This window comes from Pan paniscus, chromosome 17 (assembly GCF_029289425.2).
Source record: "Pan paniscus chromosome 17, NHGRI_mPanPan1-v2.0_pri, whole genome shotgun sequence".
Classification (NCBI taxonomy): Eukaryota; Metazoa; Chordata; class Mammalia; order Primates; family Hominidae; genus Pan; species Pan paniscus.
In genome coordinates this window covers 45,560,459-45,579,432 of record NC_073266.2, presented here as the reverse complement: position 1 = coordinate 45,579,432, position 18,974 = coordinate 45,560,459, and the positions used below count along the sequence as shown (strand labels likewise).

The 18,974-nt window shown below is 36.7% G+C and overlaps 1 protein-coding gene across 1 annotated transcript in view; it reads left to right on the top strand.

The window, feature by feature from the left end:
* The window catches only part of CDH2 (cadherin 2), a 226,047-nt gene that overhangs the window by 29,283 nt on the left and 177,790 nt on the right, over positions 1–18,974 (top strand). Inside the window, exon 2 of the mRNA XM_034943719.3 lies at positions 38–149. Within this exon, the coding sequence (XP_034799610.1) occupies positions 38–149 (112 nt within the window). The remainder of the gene's footprint in view (positions 1–37; positions 150–18,974) is intronic.

Genomic DNA, 18,974 nt, shown 5'->3' with positions numbered 1-18,974 from the left:
TCATTGCACACTTTTTTTTTTTTTTCTTGTGTTGCAGGCGTCTGTAGAGGCTTCTGGTGAAATCGCATTATGCAAGACTGGATTTCCTGAAGATGTTTACAGTGCAGTCTTATCGAAGGATGTGCATGAAGGACAGCCTCTTCTCAATGGTACTATCTCAAAAGATATATTTGTACATGCAGTGTCCATGCTCATGAAACAAATTAGCCGTTAAAAAAGCCTAAATCATTTCTACTGTATAACAAGTATGAATTTTTCACAATCACTATGATGAGACTGTAGGGACTTTATTTTAGGATTACAGAAGAGCTCATGAATCTCTTATATACATAATTAGAAGGCTCCTGATCTCTTGAAATCGTCAGATTTCTTCCATTTTTAATTTACAGAGAAACCGTTATGTAACTGATTATTACCATTTTTGTGTATACATTTTATTTAAAGAATAGTATTTTGAAGAATATGAAACGTCTAGTTCTAATGGCTTTAAAATTTATTTACAGCAAAAAATTACTTAGTATTTTGAATTAAAGAAAGGAAATTATTATAATATTTTATTAGATAAAACGTGAAGCTTTAATATATAGCTGAATTACATTGAATGAATTTAACATGTAAAGTCTCAGTGCAAGAGTATGAAATTCATATTTTTGTTATGACATTGTTTATAGCAATTACTAGAAAGCTAATTTAGTTGTAGCATATGTGAATTTTAAATATAGTCTCATTTCCCATTTAAATATGGATCAAGTTCATTATAGTTATCATATGGAAACTCTTGCCAATAAGTCTAGATAAAATCTGAAATAAAACCTAAGTATCAAAAGGAAAACTGAAAGCCCTTTCCTTTAGCTCTAATTGAAAGCAAATAAAATTTTGGTTAGTAGTATTTTCATGGACTTATTTATTATTACGCAAAATGTCATTGAAATGTGAAAGCAAGAAGAATTGATTAGTAAGTTGTATTTAAATTTTAATTCCCCACAAATCTTGCATATCTCTGAGGCTGTTTTAGAGAGCTGCTTTTAGAAAATCTGTGTAACCTCAACTAATTAATTTACACAGAGCTCTACCACACAGCCTTAATTGAAGCGTCTCCACAGTACCGACAAACCTTAGTGGTATAGTACTTAAGAATACCATAGACAGAGGACTTTGAAATGTAAATGGCCTCTTAGCTACTATCGTTCTTGGGTGCAGGTTACATTTTATTTTAATTTCTATTTAAATTAGGATTTGCTCTCACCTATGCTGTCTTTCTGAAGTTGATTTTTAATTTTTTTAAGGCATTCTCTTGTCCCTGCCTCATTACATGGTATTTTAATGGGTGAATGTTTGAGTTAGTCTGTCTCAACACTGAATTGCTATCTCATCTGGTGGGTAATGGAGGTTTAATTTAAATCCGTGTACAGCCTTTCTTTAACTTAATATGACTTTTGGAGTTCTTCTGTGTGTATCCCATTTTCTTTAAATCTTTAAATTATTACTTGGCACCCTAGAACTTGTATGACCTGTAAATGTGTATAAAATATATTGATATGATTCTGTAGAATAATTCAGACAGATAATAAAAAGTGGAATTTGTTGCATTTCTGCAGCATATTTTTGAGATTCATTTTTAAATGGGTAATTTCATTTTCTAAAAGCTTATAATTTGTTGTTTAAAGTAAACACATGGTGTGTCACTAGCAGCCATTGATTTAAGATTAATTACTTTGGCGCGTTGAATAGTTTTGAAAATGATAGCTTGTTTTCACATTATTAGATAATGCTGGTGACAGGAGAAATTGGACATAGCTTTTTGCCAGTGTCTTTTTAGGATAACTAGAAACAGGATTTTTGCTAAAGTTGTAAATGTGAAAGATTGAAAATATTTTTTACTTTGTGCTCTAGCCATCAGTGAGAAAAGTATGTATAATGGTCTCTGGTAGATTTTTACAGTTTTGGTATATCCACTTGTTCCCAATTTTAGGTTGTAGCCATTTTTTTTTTTAAACAGTTTTTCACATGACACCATTACTTTTTTCTTTATCATTCTCAGAATATGTTAAAGGATACCAGCATCTTAAAGCTTGAAACATACTGTTTAAAATATTGATTAGTAGAAAAAAACAACTTTTTGGAAGGAAGAAAATTTACACAGGCTTTTGTGGAACATCAGCATTTCTATTCAACACAAGCATGTTATCTCCAGTTAATGTTTCTTCTGGAGAATTGCTACTTAGGATAATTTTGGGTTTTTACCTTTTACATCTTTTTGGAGTTTTTATTAGAAGGATAATCCAATGCTATAGCTATACACTGAAGCCAAATACCACACCATAATTATATCTATGAATTCTGTGTACTGCAGTAAATCCATGTACTGTATATTTGCCACAGCTGAAAGGGATATATTACGAGGCCAACCAGAGTGATGACTTTTGCCATGATTTTGTCGCCTATAGTGTTTAAGGAAAGCAGTAATTGTACATAAGAGGTATGTGACAGTTTTCCAAGGCATTCACCTCATAGCATGTTCTACTATATATTGGCTGACTTTAGAGTCCAAGACCCTGTTGGAATCGTAACTCCTAACTCTGGATGCTTCCTTTAATTTCCCGTTGATGGCATCTGGGGACAGGATGACAATGGCTCACCAGTATGTACAATATACATTCTTAGGATACATCTGACACACTAGACTTTGTATAAAAGTTTAATATGTTGGTGTATTGGTACCATGAACGCTGATGATTTTTCCAACAATTAACATAATCTTTGCAAAAATGCTTGAGGAACATTGAATGTAAGGTAGAGACGTAAGTTGGTATTTGTCATGTTAGAAAATTATATAGAAGAAGCATGAAATGTACAAACTGGACTGTGGTTTAAAGAGCATTCTTTCCTCCCCATTTCCCTTTATTTTTTGCTGGTGTAATGAATTTTATCAAAATAACAAACTCAAAGAACTAACTGTACAGCTTCCATTTATCTTCTAGTTTTTAACCGTGTGTTTTTTGTGAAATCATAAAAAGGGTGTTCTGTGATCAACCTTAACATTTTATGTAATATCACATGAATACATCCACTCTTTGAAGATAGTTCTGTATTTTAAAAAATGGCTATATAGGCCTTTGTCCCATTTTGTTAGCAAAACCAGATTCTGCTTAACTGTGCCTCTATTTTTGAACATACAGGTTGTTTCTAATTTTCCTCTCTTATATGTAGTGCTGCTATGGAGATTCTTTTTAGAGATCTTTGATTTTTCTTTAGGGATTTTTTTGGGGGAATTTGTGTTCAAAAATAGAATTACTAGGTCAAAGGGAATGTAGAGTTTGACAGTATCTTTTTTCTTTGCATTTTGTAGCATGCTTCATTACAAGGCTTGTGTGTTAGTTCTTTTCAATATCCTCATCACCATTTAATTTCATAATATATTGTCATTTTGCTCTTTCCCCTCTGGTGAAAATCATTCCTTTTTTATCCCGTGGCATATATATGGTTGCCTTTATAAATTAGGATCAATTTTTGTATGTTTAGGCAGTCATTTTTACTTTGCGTTTTTCTATTCTGTTTTAAAAGCATTTATGGTCAAACTCTTCATTTTAAAAATAAGCAAATTAGAGCTCAGAGATCATAGGCTTTTCCCGTGATTATATAGCTCTTTTTTTTTTTTAATTTTACTTTAAGTTCTGGGACACATGTGCAGAACGTGCAGGTTTGTTACATAGGTATACATGTGCCATGGTGGTTTGCTGCATCTATCAACCTGTCATCTATGTTTTAAGTCCTGTATGCATAAGGTATTTGTCGTAATACTCTCCCTCCCCTTGCCCTCCACCCCCCGACAGTTCCTGGTGTGTGTTATTCCCCTCCCTGTGTCCATGTGTTCTCATATTTCAACTCCCATTTATGAGTGACGACATTCAGTGTTTGGTTTTCTTTTCCTGTGTTAGTTTGCTGAGAATAATGGCTTCCAGCTTCACCCATGTCCCTGCAAAGGAAATGATCTCATTCTTTTTTTATGGCTGCATAGTATTTCATGGTGTATATGTGATTATATAGTTCTTTAGATTGTTAGCAGCAGATCTGGAATTAGAACCCAGGTTTCCTGATTTCTAATTTAGTTCTGATGATGGTGATGATAAAAAACTATTATGGTATAACACAGAGAAAGGATCCAGCCTAAATATCCAGGTGTCTTGTGGCCACTTTATTTTAGAGCAGGTCTTTATTCCCCATTTACCACCATGACTTGTGTGTTAAGTAGATATGTTTGCGAATTGGGGAATATGTTAAGCAACTCCTTATAATTAAAAAGCATCTTTCAATTATTGTCACTGTTAGTATTTTGTACACACCTGTTTACAAGCAGAAGAACCTGGGGCTTTTGAAGATAATATGTAGTCCTTAATATAACTTAACACTCCACTGACTAGGAAAAAAAATCTCTTGTGGTAGCATATTTCTTGAGAATAAAATAACTGCAATCATACATTTTCATTTTGTCACTAGCAGTGTATCTAACACTATGAAATAACAACCACACTGTGACATTGCAGAGAGGATCCTGGGCTGTTTTTAGTGTGGATGTCAGGAGTGATATTCTGTGTGTTTTGCATTGGTGGTCTGCATGCTTAGATATTTCTCTAAGTAAACTCCTCTGAATCTGGTCAACAGAAATAGCAACCTGCAATTACCATGAATATTTTCAGTAATCCATTCATGCTCACCATCTCTGGGCAGCACATGATGATTATTTTCAACTAGATGGAATTTGATTTAGATTAGTGTGCTTACTGATTGAGGCTTGTCTACATTAACATGGTCAGAAGAAGCTGCGGTATGTTATCTTAAGATAACAGAACTGAAGTACTTTTTATTAGTTTAGTAGGACTATACAATTGTACAACTCTTCTATTTTTTAATAATATGAGTACTTTTGTATGATGTATTACTAAATTGGGAAAGAGACTTGAATTATCTGTTAATGAGTGCATGGCTTTTGTTTTTATGTATATTTTTATTTTGATACATCTTTTTATCAAATGTGTAAATGTTTTAAAATATTCGTAAGGCAGGTTTATAAACATCTTGTTAATAAAGCCAGCCAGGCCCTTGCACTTTACGATTTCCAACTGATTGTGGAAAATGGTTCCAAGACAGAGATTGTTCTCTTGGATATTGATGATTAAGGAGGAAAAAATGAAATGTCATCCTGTACATTCTCAGGGGCGGAGGACATTTTTTTAAACCTTGGGGTATTTTTTGTTTGTTTTTAAAAAATAATTGAATATATGATAAGATCAATAAAAGAACCAAGAACTTTCCATCCTTCTTGTTTTTTTTTTTTTCTATTTCAATCCTTATTTTCATAGCAATCATTTAGGCTTATTTAATACTTGGAATTTTTTATATCCCTTTCGATGTATTTTAGGTCTAGTTTTCTTAATGCAGTGCAGCAAACTAAGATAAGCCAGTTTGGGTGGTCACTTTTCTATAAAGTCCTTTTGTAGTTCTTCATAGCCTTCAGTAATTTGGACTAGCTGAGATCTCTTCCCTCACAAACTTAGAACGAGGAGATATGTGTTAAAGAAAGCAAGTCACAACTCCACATCTATCATGCATGCATACAGACATATTAGCAAGCAGACACCCAAATGGTTTAAAACCTGTCCTTTTAAGATCACAGAGGCCGTTACTCTTTATCCTTTTAGGCTTTCTCTAGTAAACATCTAGTAGGAAGTAGAAAAGAAACTCAATAAATAAGTAAAATATACTGAATGATAGATGGTGATAAATGCTATGGAGAAAAATAAAGCAGAGAAGGGAAATAGGGAGAATGTGTGCCTTTGCATTTAAATAGGATGGTCTGAGCAAATGTCATTGCATAGCATACCATTGAGTAAGAACTGATGTTGGTGATGGTTCAAGGATGTTGGTGATGGTTCAAGGGCCTTACATATTAAGGGGAGAAGCATTACAAAGAGAGCTAACAGCAAATGCAAGAGTCCTGAGGCAGAAGTGTGTCTGAGGTCAGATGAGGTCAGATAAGTCATGGGCCACTTTGTGTGGGGCTTTGACTATGAGGAGCTAATGATCTATTGGAAGGCTTTCAGTAGAGGTAAAACATGATCTGACTTTCAAAACAGGATCATTCTGGCTGTTGTGTTGAGGAAAGAGCAAAATGACAAGAGGGGAAGGGGAGACCAGGTAGGAGGCTAGTAATAATCTGATGAGAGAAGGTGGTGTGGATCAAAGTGGTAGTGGTGGAATTAGAAGAAGGGATTAGATTCTGAACTTTAAAAAATAATAATTTATTGAAGTGAAATTCAGGTAACATAAAAATAACCATTTTAATATGAACAGTATAGTGGCACTTAGTACATTCACAGTGTTGAGCAACCATACCTCTATCTAGTTCTAAAATGCTTCCATCACTTCAAAGTAAAGAGAAAACACTCTAGTCATTAAGCATTTTCCTTCTGATTTCCCTTCCCTGTAGCCTCATACACCTTTTGCGACTGACTTCTTTCATTTAGCGTAATATTTTGGAGTTTGTTCATATACTAGCTTGTATTATTACCCTGTTCTTTTGCACTGCTAAATGTATTCCATTGTGTATATATCTGTATACTTTTCTGAGTTCCTGTTTTCTTTGGAGTATATACCTGGGAGTAGAATTGAGGGATTGTATATTAATTTTTTCTTTAACTTTTTGAGCAGCTGTCAAATTGTTTTCCACAGCAGGTGAACCATTTTGCATTCCCACTAGCAGTGTACAAGGATTCCAATTTCTCCACATACTCATCAACACTTGTTATCTTATTTTACATTTATTTTGATTGTATCCTAGTAGGTGTGAAATGGTACCTCATTGTGGTTTGATTTGCATTAATGACTAACGATGTTTCATACCTATATATATATAGGTATATATATATATATATCTTGTTTGGAGAAATGTCTATTCAAATTGTTTGTTAGCTTTTTAAATTGAGTTGTTTACCTTTGTGTTTTTGAGTCGTAAGACTTCTTTGTATATTCTGGATACTAGATCGTTGTCAGATATATGATTTACAAATATTTTCTCCCATTTCACAGGTGATTGTTTTAGTCTTTTTGAACTACTATAACAAAATCCATAAATTGGGTAGCTTATAAACAATAGAAACTTATTTCTCACAGTTCTACAGGCTGAGGAATCCAAGATCAGAGTGCTTGCAGATTCAGTGTCTGGTGAGGGCCTGCTTCCTTATAGATGGCCATGTTCACATTGTAACCTCACATGGTAGAAGAGGCAAGGAATGTCTCTGGGTCCTCTTCTGTAAGGGCACTAATCTCATTCATAAGCACAGAGCCATCATGACCTAATCACCTCCCACAAATTCCACCTCCTAATACTATCACATTGTTGATGAGGATTTCAACATGTGAAATTTAGGGGGATACAACCATTCAGACCATTGTACTTGTCTCTTCACTTTCTTGGTAATTTCCTTTGATGCACAAATGTTTTTAATTTTAATGAAGTTCAACCTACCTGTTTTTTGTCTGGCTACTCTTGCTTTTGATATTGTATCTAAGAATCCATTGCAAAATCCAAGGTCATGAAGATTTACCCCTATATTTTTTTCTAAGAGTTGTATGGTTTTAAAACACTCATATTTAGATAATTGATCTATTTTTAAAATTGTTGTATATAGTGTTAGGAAGAGGCCTAATTTCATTCTCTGAATATGTTTGAAGATAGAGTTGACAGGATATGATGGACTGAATGTGTACATGGGAGAGAGGAAGGGTTCAGGGATGACTACATGTGGTGTTTGAGCACTGCGAAGGATGTGACTGACTGTGATAGAGAAGATCAGGAGCTTGGTTTGAATCTGTTGAGATGAAGATCAGAGATGTCAAGAAGAGATTTGGATATGAGTCTGGGGTTCTGTGGAAAGGGCTTGGCTACAGAGTTGGGAGTACTCAGGTGTACAAACAGTAAGTAAAACCTTGACACAGGGTAATAAAATCACTGTGGAGCTGAATGTGAGGACGAGAAGCCTAAGAAAGAAAAAACAGTTTAAATATCAAGCCTTTGAGAACTGTAGTGTTAGGAAGTTAGAGTTAAGGGGAGAAATGGAGACTGAGTAAGAGTGATCAGTGAGGTAAGAGAGGACTCAGTAGGCTGTGATGTCTTAGAAGGTAAGTGAGGGAGTGTTTCAAAGGAAAGGAGTGATCATCTGTGCCAAATGCTATGGAAGAGTCCACTCAGATGAGGACTGAGAAGTCACCATTGGATTTAGCAACATGGAGGCAACTGGTGTTTTAGATAAAAACTCTTCAGGACAAGGATCAGAAGCTTGATTTGAGTGTGTTCAACAGTCAGGTGGAGTCTGGAAACTCAGTTTGGATACAGATTGAGTTCTTCATTAAAAGAAAAAGAAGAAATTGGGTGGTTGTTGGTAAGAGAAGTGGGGTCAACTGAGGCCATTTGTTTTTGAAGATGGGAGTTACAATATGTTTGTGTAATGAGGTCAAAGAATCCAGTGGGGAGGGAAAAAGTGATGGTGCAGAAGAGGGGAGACAGTTGCTAAGACAATATCAGCGACTAGGCTAGAGAAATAAGATCAAGGAGGTTTTAAAAATCTGCGTTTTTTAACACATCCTGCAGATGTTTTTATGTACCTGCATTTTTAGAACCACTCTAACACATTTTGTTGAGTCACTCCTAAAATGGTTAAAAACTCTTCATTTTGTCTTGATGATTTTATGTCAGCAGAAGGTTTTCTTCACAGAAATGGCAGAGAGGATAAAAATGAAAGCCTTGTGGTGTTCAATGATGTAAACAGCATTTTCATTGCTGTAGCATCCTTGACAGATGGTTTTCCAGTTTCTGCAAGAATACTACTGTCACTCCCTTCCCCCAAATGAGGAGGAGATCACTCTCTTACCAAGTCTTCCCCATCTTTGGAGCGCTCTCACCGTTAAAAAGTGATTCAAGTTTAACTGAAGCATAACGTTTCTAAAATTTTTACCCACTGGTGACTTTGGCGTCAGTCACACAGAGCAAGTATATCCTTTTTTGCTCGGAGGGCATTCATTTTATTATTTCTTCATTTGACAAGTCATGTTGAACGGTGATCATGTGCCAGGCCTTTCTCAAGGAACTGCGCAATAGTGGTCAACAGACAAGCAAAATCCCTGTAGTAGGAACTTATGTTCTAGAGATTCTTCAAATACCTGAACATAATCACCTTGGCTCCTTAAATCTCCTCTGCTGCAGGCTAAACATCAAACAATTTCTTCAGTGATGTTTGAGGATTCTTGTTTACTCTTCTCTTTCAAATAGGGGAAACTGAGGTTCCCTCCACAACTGAGCTCAATACTTCGTGGGTCTCGATACATGGTACTGAGGCATTCTTCTTGCCTTTGATGTAGATGCGGGACTTCTAGTACAGCCCAGAATGGATTTGGCATTATTTATGGCTGCATCATTCTGTTGGCTCCTGTTAAGTCTGTGGTTAACTAAAACTCCTGGGTGTTTTTTTCAGACAAACTGCTTACCATCTTACACTTGTAAAATTGATTTTTGAACATAAATGTTAGACCTTTTGGTTGATTTTTTTTAAGGTCCTAGCTTCAACGTTATCTGGAGACCCCACTGACAACCCAATCACGTAATGGCCCAAGGAATTAATGCCAGTACTTATTTTAAATCCTCTTTTGAAGAAAGGGGTATACAATAAAATCGACAAGTTTTAGATGACATAAGCTGTCAAATTGATGGAGTAAAACCTTCACACACACACACATCCAGACACACACACATTCTTTAAATAATTAAATGAACAAAAATTAGTCCATGAATTTCAGCCTACAGCAACTTTAAGACACATGTTAAGACTATATTTTAATTCTTGGCCTGTGATTTTCTTAAAATAGAATTCTTAATGCCAGGCAATGGAAAAAAGGCCTACTGCAGATATATGAAAGTAACGGGATTTAGATCATTCCAGTTATGACTGCTTTAGATCTCTCCTGAAAAAAGCATCTTATTCTTTTTAACAAAAAAATAAAAATTATATATGTCTAAGAATGTATTTATCTTATTAAAGAACATCTATAGTTGTTAAGGAGTGTCCATTTCATCTTGAGGACTTTTATATCAATAAAGGGTTGTCTCCTAAACTTATAGAACATAGAACAAAGATCCCTTATGGTGTTCGGACATTTGAGCACAGTTTTTTGTTTTTGTTTTTTTTGTTTTGTTTTGTTTTGTTTTGCCTTTAATACCTTCATGTTTTGAACTGTGTCTCTGCAAGAGTCTAAAGTTTGCTTTTTTAATTGTTCATTGTTAAATCTTTTATAGATCACTCTGGTTGGGATTTGCTCACTTATAAGGAGAAAGTCACCAACAGCTTGATCTATTATTTTTCCCTCTTCAATGTGGATTAAGGTCTTTTTATGGATGCTTTCCTGTCATTAAAAAATATATATCCTTTAGACTTCTTTCCAAATGGAATCATCTTTGATGCTGATATTCATACTCTGTGTTGTATGAAGAATAAAACTAAGAGCCCCAGCCACTTTTGAAGATGTGTGTCTTTACACCAGGGCCAGTCTCTGCTGCGCCTCCCTGAGAGCCAGTCATTCTTTGTAACAATGCATTATTTCACCTGAATTGAAGGTTTTCATTAGTGTGAGGAAGTAGCGCTTCAACATATGGACTCATCAGATTTTAATTGTACTAACTTTTAAATTGACTCCTACCTTATTCTGTGCTGTTTATATGCCTTTATTTTTCCAGTTCAACTTTTTTTTCTAGTGTTCTGTATTAAAAAGTGTAGGAAATAACTCAAAGTCCTCATGTTTTAACTCTTCTAACCCAATAGCATTGGTTTTCAAATTTTAGAGTTCTTAAGAGTTATTCTGGGGAAGCTTGTTAAAATGCAGATTCCTGGGCCCCAATCCAGAGTTTGAGATCTGGGTCCTAAGAAATGTATTTTCTCAAGTGAATTCCGAGTGATTCTGGTAGATTATTTTCTACTATACTTAGATATTTGGCCTTAGCTTGTATTTCCACAACAGAAATACAGATTATCTTCAGTTATGTTCACTCTGTTTTTAGATAGTCTAGATGGATTTTTGGAGGTGTTGTACTTTGGAGGTTATAAATTAAGTCTTCTTTCTTGTCTTTTATATAGAAGTCTACTTTATGTCCTTGGGTAGACATTACCATCATCTAAAACAGATACTGAAGAAACCTTTATTCATGTTAACAATTGATCAGAACATGTCTGTATACATTATTAGTACATTTTTGTTTGTTTTTAAATATTTGAATATTTATTTCACCAGATGCTCAAATAAGGAGATGAGTAAACTCTGATAAATGTGTTTAATGACAAATTGTGACGAAGATTCTTCATTTTACTTGATGGTAAAAAAAAAAAAAAAAAAAAAAGATTACAGCAAAGAACGTGGCCCATAAACTACTTCTCAGTTCATTCCTAGACCTGAAAGCTCCTCCTTCCTTCCTAACCACTTCATTAAACTGCTGATGTTATCATCTGACCACAGACATTTTTGGGAAAGAGGAAACACCTGATAATACTGCCTTTGATTTTCTTCTGACATCAGCTGGCCTTCCTGATGTTCTTGACTTTAGTTAGCAACTTGTTGGATTATATTTTGAAACCCTATAAGTCAGGGCCAGTTCATTATTACTTTGTCTTTCATTTCAGAAGTTAACTTTAAATTAAGTATTCTCAGATTTGGCATGTATTGTGCATTTGAGAAAATGTTGATAAGGAAATTCTCAGGTTCTGGGAAGTCTTTATATTCTGTACATTCATTCAACAGATACTTGTTTTATGTTTTGTGTAAGGAAGTCACTATGTATTACCTTGGAAAATGCCAGTGCCCAGCTAACAATTACTAGTTGTGGTAGTGGAAAAATATGCATAATTTGTGGCAATCATTTAAATTTAAATGTCTCTTTGTAGAATTTCTGCATGGTTTGCAAGGCTTAAAAAATAATGGACCACCTTAATGAAATGACCAGAGAAAAATCTCAACACAGATGAATATTTGTCCTCCTAATTTCTTTGTGAGATTAAATCTTTCAGATTTTCACCTTATGCATATATGCAATTATTCCTTCAGTTCAGTCACTGAGATCTGGTATGGCATCTTTGTTGACTTGTCATCTATATTCTATTGACGCAGAAGACAAATTTATTAAAGCATCTCTTTGCATTTATATTGTAGGAAAATTGTCCCTTATGGGATAATCTCACACTAACTACTCAAACTGATAAACCTAAGGTATGGTATTTTCACTCCACTAATGATTAACAGATTAGTAGAGAGTGTGAATTCTCAATCATATTGGTACCCCATTGTCCAAGTTTTAGTAGTTTTATATTTAAATGTCCTAAGGGTTTAACCCATCTCAAACAAGAATTATAATTTATTATTTCCTAAGCAATAATTAAAAAATAGGAAATGAAGAAAAGATTCTTCATTTGGCTGCCTATTGGTAGATCATCTGTCTGGTCACATGTGGACATTTCAGCAATGATACACTGATATTTGTAAGACACACTTTACCTTTGCCATTTAGATTGGTTATTTATAAATGTATTACATTTGCATAGCATTTTTTACTTCTTGAGCAATTTCATAAATTCTATTTAGCTGTCCCACACCATATGAGTCAGGTAGAACAGGGGGCATTTCTATTTTCACATAATGCTGAGTCCACGGAGCTGAAGTGATTCACTTAGAATCATGAGATGAATACGTATCTGTATGCAGTCTGGATTATTGTGTTCTCACTTCTGTCCACTGTGGAGGGCCCTTTCCCTCCAGCCCATGACGTCAGTGCTTCTCAGAACGGCTGCTTCTGATTGAGCCTTTTGAGCACCTTCCACTTTCCCATCCCCTACATGCCAGTACTCACTTGCTTATCTGGGTTTTTAAAGTCCATGTTGCTAGTCAGGGTACACATCAATTTTCCCATCCTCTTTTCAAGAATGATCACACAGCTTTGCTTGGTTTCTCTGAGGTGTCAGTAAGTGCACACAGGATTCTTCTCAAGTTTTGGTTGTGCTGCTGAACATTTTGTTTGTTTGTTTTTTTGAGACAAGATTTTGCTCTGTTCCCCAAGCTGCAGTGCAGTGGTACGATCATGGCTTACTGCAACCTGAACCTCTTGGGCTCATTCCGTTCTCTCATCTCAGCCTCCCAAGTTTGCTGGGACTACAGGCATGCACCACCATGCCCAGCTAATTTTTTAATTTTTTGTAGAGACAGGGTTTATGCCATGTTGCCCAGATTGGTCTTGAACTCCTGAGCTGAGCAATCTTCCCACCTTGGCCTCCCAAAGTGCGGGGATTACAGGCGTGAGACAACTAGTCTAGCTGCTCAACATTTTTTTTAACCCTGACGGGTTCTGAGCAATTTTTAGTTCTTTTTTGTGGGGGAAAGGCTAGGGGAAGGGGACAGGTAGTTGGTATCATCAACCATCTTCCCAGCATACTTTAAGCCACGAATGTCTTCTGTTTAAGAAATATAAATTCTTTTTATCTTTTTTCTGATCTGTCACTGCTGGAGTGCAGTGGCACAGTCTTGGCTCACTGAAACCTCCGCCTCCTGGGTTCAAGTGATTCTTCCGCCTCAGCCTCCCAAGTCTTTTTTTTTTTTTTTTTTTTTTTGTAAATTTAGTCAGAACTGTAGTAACACCATTATTGTTCATGGCAGCCTCAAGCTGAAGGGATTCTTTTACTTTAGCCGCCTGAGTAGCTGGGACTATAGGCGTGACTCACCATGCCTCGCTAATTTTTAAATATTTGTTTTAGAGATGAGGTCTTGCTATGTTGCCCAGGCTGGTCTCAAACTGCTGGGCCCCAGCCATCCTCCTGCTTCGGCCTCCCAGAGTGTTGGGATTACAGACGTGAACCACTGTGCCTGGCCCAGAAATACATTCCTATGGATGGTGATAGAAGACAAATGTAGCCATCATGAAGCAGCATCACGGTTTTGCAGTTTACAGTGGCCAGCAGTTGATTAGGCACAAATACAGATATAAAGATATAAATCTTCTTGTTTGCCCCAGAATACTTGTTGTTAAGAGCTAGCATATGAAAGCACTGGAAAGCAACAAAAACTGCATGCAAACAAGAGATTTCATGGCTCTGTAATGACAATAGATTTTATTTATTAAGCAACTTATATATGCCAAGTTCTTTTTTTTTTTTTTTTTTGAGACGGAGTCTCGCTCTGTCACCTAGGCTGGAGTGCAGTGGCGCAATCTCGGCTCACTGCAACCTCTGCCTCCCAGGTTCAAGCGATTCTCCTGCCTCAGCCTCCTGAGTAGCTGGGACCGCAGGCACCCACCACCACACCCGGCTAATTTTTTGTATTTTTAGTAGAGACGGAGTTTCACTGTGTTAGCCAGGATGGTCTCGATCTCCTGACCTCACGATCCACCCGCCTCGGCCTCCCAAAGTGCTTGGATTACAGGCATGAGCCATCACGCCCGGCCGGCCAAGTTCTTTCTATAAATTTTCTTTAGTTTTTAGCCCTGCAAAAGTGGTAATCCTGTGTTACAGATATGGAAATTCAGATGTAAACAGTTTTAAAGTGATTTACTGAAAGCATATCATTAGCAAATGGCCTGTGGGATTTCCTCTTGTGTTCTTTTTGTGACATACCATGCTATCTCCATAGGATTTGCCTGAAAAGTCAAAGTAAGTGAGGAACCAAATCAGACAGGTATTGCTGATTTCAAGAAGGGCAGTTTGAATGGATAAGGAAGAGATATAGATAAGGAGAATGTGTGTGAGATTGGTTTGACATGGGAGGAAGATTTTAATTGGAGAATACTCCCCCCAAATCTGTACTATTTGGTGAGACTAAGTCTTGAGGATGCTTGAGTTGAGTGCCAGAGGGAGAATTAGAATTGGCTGATAGGGTGCGAGTCATCTAGACCTATGCAGGAGAATTAAGCAGTTATGGACTTGGGAGAGGACGATAAGGATGAAGCTGACTGTAAAGGCCATAAGCAGTCTGTGAATAACATTTTGTGTGAAATCAGTTGCATAGGGGACACTATGGTGGCCTCCCCTGAGATTCGTTTTTTAAATTAATGTTTGGGTATCTGCTCCCTGCTGCTCCTGTGCCATCCATAGCTTTAGGAGGGGCTAAGTCCACCTCTGGTTCTAGGGATGAAGCATCAAAGTCCTGTTCCTCTGACTGCAGTGGAACCCCTTTGGATCAGTGAGATCACATTTAGGGAATAGTTGCTCCCTCCCACCCTTTGCCTCTGTCTTTTACCCCCTTCCGTCCTTCTCTCCTCACCTCCTTCCCTTTCCCTCAGTGGTTCTCTCCCTCCTTGACTGGAGAAAGGGAAGCCAGTAATCTCAAGAATCCCTGTCAATCATCCACTTCCAGGCAGAGTGGAGAGAAGGAAAGAAACTGGCCCTTAATGAAATCATTGAGCTGCTGAATTAATATAATCCAGAAGCTTTTCCTATCCCTGGGCCTCCAGTCACGTTAGCTGATAAGCACCATTGATTGTGTAAGGCAGTGTGAGATGAGTTTCTGTTCCGTGCAGTGAGTTGCATCCTAACTGATAGTGGGTTTCACTGAAGGTCTCAGCAAGGATGTGAGTGCAGACTGCATAACTTTGGGGGAATGAGAGGCTGGTGTACATGGCGAAGGCCAGAAAGGGGAAGTATCACCTTAGAGAGAAATAAAAGGTGTTTCTTTTTGATCAAGGGGTCCATACTGCTGTGCTTTTTCACTGAGCCTGAGAGGAGGTCACCTTTGTAAGGCAGGGACCTTGTCACATTTGCCCGGTATTCCCAATGCCTAGCACAATGCCTGACGAGTCCTGGCCTTTTGATACTCATTGATAGATTAAATGAGTGTGAACACAAGTTTGGATGTTTATTGAGAAATAAGAAAATAAGGTGAAGGGGAGTAATATCTATTGCAGAGAATAGTATGGAAATATTTTTAATGACATCGTTAAGTAATTTAGAAAGATGGAAATGGGATGCTAGCTTGCAGATTAGTGGAAAATAGTAGGTAAGATGAAATTTTAACTGAGCTGTAGGATCACACTATTTCAGGCCACACACACACACACACACACACACACCACAATGCTTTTTGAACAGTATCTTCTCTCTTTTATCCTTAATTTTCTCCCTCTCTCAAAATGGACCAATTTTCTTCTAAATGTCTTCCATAATATTTTGGTTTTCTCATAAAAACATAAGATGGAGAGTACAGGAAAAAAATCAAGGGCTTTTTCTAGGTCAGATCTTAATATAAAATCACCACTGCAGTGATTGATGTTCTGTGTGCAGATTCTGTCAAATGTTCTGTAACTTGCCCAGATGTGAGGGAAGGTGGTGTCAATTAAAACCCATGATGAGCTTGCACTGAGATCTCGCTACCTCTTTACTCCTGTGGCCTCTTTTTCCCACAAAGTTGGGGTATAACAATTACTCAGAGTGTTAGATTATTGAAAACTGACAGAATATTTACTATCTGAGAATTTTTTTTTAGTTCCTAGCAGTTGTATGTTTTAGTATTTTTGAAAAAAAAACAAGATGATATAATTCTAAATTTGTGAATAGACCAGATGAAACTTCTAAGGGAATTATAACTTTCAAATACTGAAGAACTTAAAATATCTTTTTTGTCCTTTTTGGTGTAAGTTATTTTACGAACAAATTATGTGGTATTTATTGGTCCTACATGGCATTTGCTCTCTGGGATTTTTGGAACTGTTTATTGGTTATGTCTGGTTAGCCGAGGAAACGGTGTAAGGAGCTGTTTTTATTAATAAAAATAAAGATTCCATTGAATGGATTAGCGTGCGTGTCCATGCATGTGGTGTCTGATTCTAAATTTTTAATTAACTTTTGCTTTTTCAAGGGTACCTCATCAAAACTTGGGATTGCCAAAACTTAATAAGTCTCACCCTCCTATAGAAATTTAGTCATTTTACTATTCTAGACCACTTTGAAAGAGGGTTTATTGCTCTCACAGTCTAATTCCACTTCAGAAAGTCTTGGCAGCATTACAGCCCTCTGTGCCCCTAAGGAGGTAACACAATTTTCAACTTCAGTCACTGGGGACAGAGCCCAAATCCTCTCCCGCAGGGCTCCCTGGAAGAGGCCTGCTCAGCAGCCATGCGCACATCTGGATGCGCTCCATTTTCTCAGGACTTGTGCCAGTGAATTCTGTCTTCTACATCTCAGCTAGGCTTGGTGCCATGGTTTCACAGGTGTCTCTGATTTGGAGTAGATATATACCTATGTCTTTCAGAGCAGTAGTTGTCAGAATGTTATGTCGCAAATACATTTTACATCACGATACTGCACTTACATGTGTATTTCACAAGATGTGAGACTTACTTTTGACTGTGATATACTCCGTTTTCCGTTCCATTCCTTTCTAAATTATAGCAATAATGCGTTGCTGTCTGCACTTTGAAAAGCATTTCCTCCTCCTTGCTTTCTTGGGTGGAGGGAGTACTTAGCCCCTGAGTCTCTCAGAAGTGTTTCTGTCTTTCCTGTAGCAGTGTGGACATCTGATGACCAGCCAGAACTTGCTCATGCCTACAGTCCTTCAGTTAGTCCTGAGCCAACTACAAAATGATCACGATGCTTCTGACTAATATTTATTGAAACCTGTATCCTAGACATGAAAATGTTTTACGTGAATTAGTTTCTTTATGCTCTACAATCATCTGTGAGGTACAGGCATGGTGATTGTGTATCTGTTTTACAAATGGAAACGGAAGACAAGAGAGGTTCATTATTCTGCTAAGGAAGTAGCAGAGCAGGGACACTGTGCTTAATGTCACATTATTGCAACAATTCTGCTTTGGTGGCCTAATAACGCTTTTCTTATGTAGTTCTAGATGTCCTAAAAATGAATAATAAGAAAGATCTATAAATTATGTTTACTGGGACATAGACAGTAGAGTCATTTAGTTTTTTAAAATTTAATTTATTAATTAATTGATTTTTGGAGATAAATGTACGATCCCAGCTCACTGCAGCTGCAGCCTCCTGAGCTCAAGTGATCTTCCTGCTTCAGCCTCCTGAGTAGCTGAGACTACAGACATGCAACCACCACACCCAACTAATTTTTTAATTTTTTGTAGAGACAGAAGCTCACTATGTTGTCCAGGGTGTTCTCAAACTCCTGGCCTCGAGCAATCCTCCCACCTTGGCCTGCCAGAGTTCTTGGATTACCAGTGTGAGCCACATAGACCCAATTTTTATAAGTTATTTATTTGTATTTTCCAAGTTGTAGCTAGGCCTAGAGTCTAACTGATATTCATCTGTTTTGGAAATCGTAAGCTGGGCTTTCATTAAGGAAAATAAAGTTTTGATATTTTGGTTCATGTTTACCTAATATATCAAGGCAAACTCCTTTCAAATATTTTTTGACAGCACAATTAAAGTGTGATGGCTTATATTATAGATAGGTTTTTATATGCAGGTGGTTATGTTTTGTGAGTTTAAAATTTTACAGCTGTGATTTAAAAATACCAGAATGATGGAAGTAAATTTTTTCAGAGAAAAATAATTTAGCATTAGCAATGCATCACCTTTTGACTCAATGGTATTTTGAAAGACAGATTATAATTTTCAGTGGAGTAGCTATTAACCAGAAGATCACACAAAGCAATTCTAAGGCCTGTTTGCATATATCAGGGGTAAAAATTACTTAACGTACGATGCCTAATTCTTTTGAGTGGACTGGGATATATCTGAAAACTATATAGGAAGGTTTGATGTACTTAGATCTTATGGGTGTGGCCTGTTGTTGGTTGCATCTGAAAGTAGTTTACATATTGACTTTCAAATGTAAGCAAAAAAGCAATTCAAATAGGCCTTTGGTTTGTACCACTGGCATATCTACCAGAAAAAAATAAATAGGATGCCTGTTGCCTGTGTGGCCGAGTG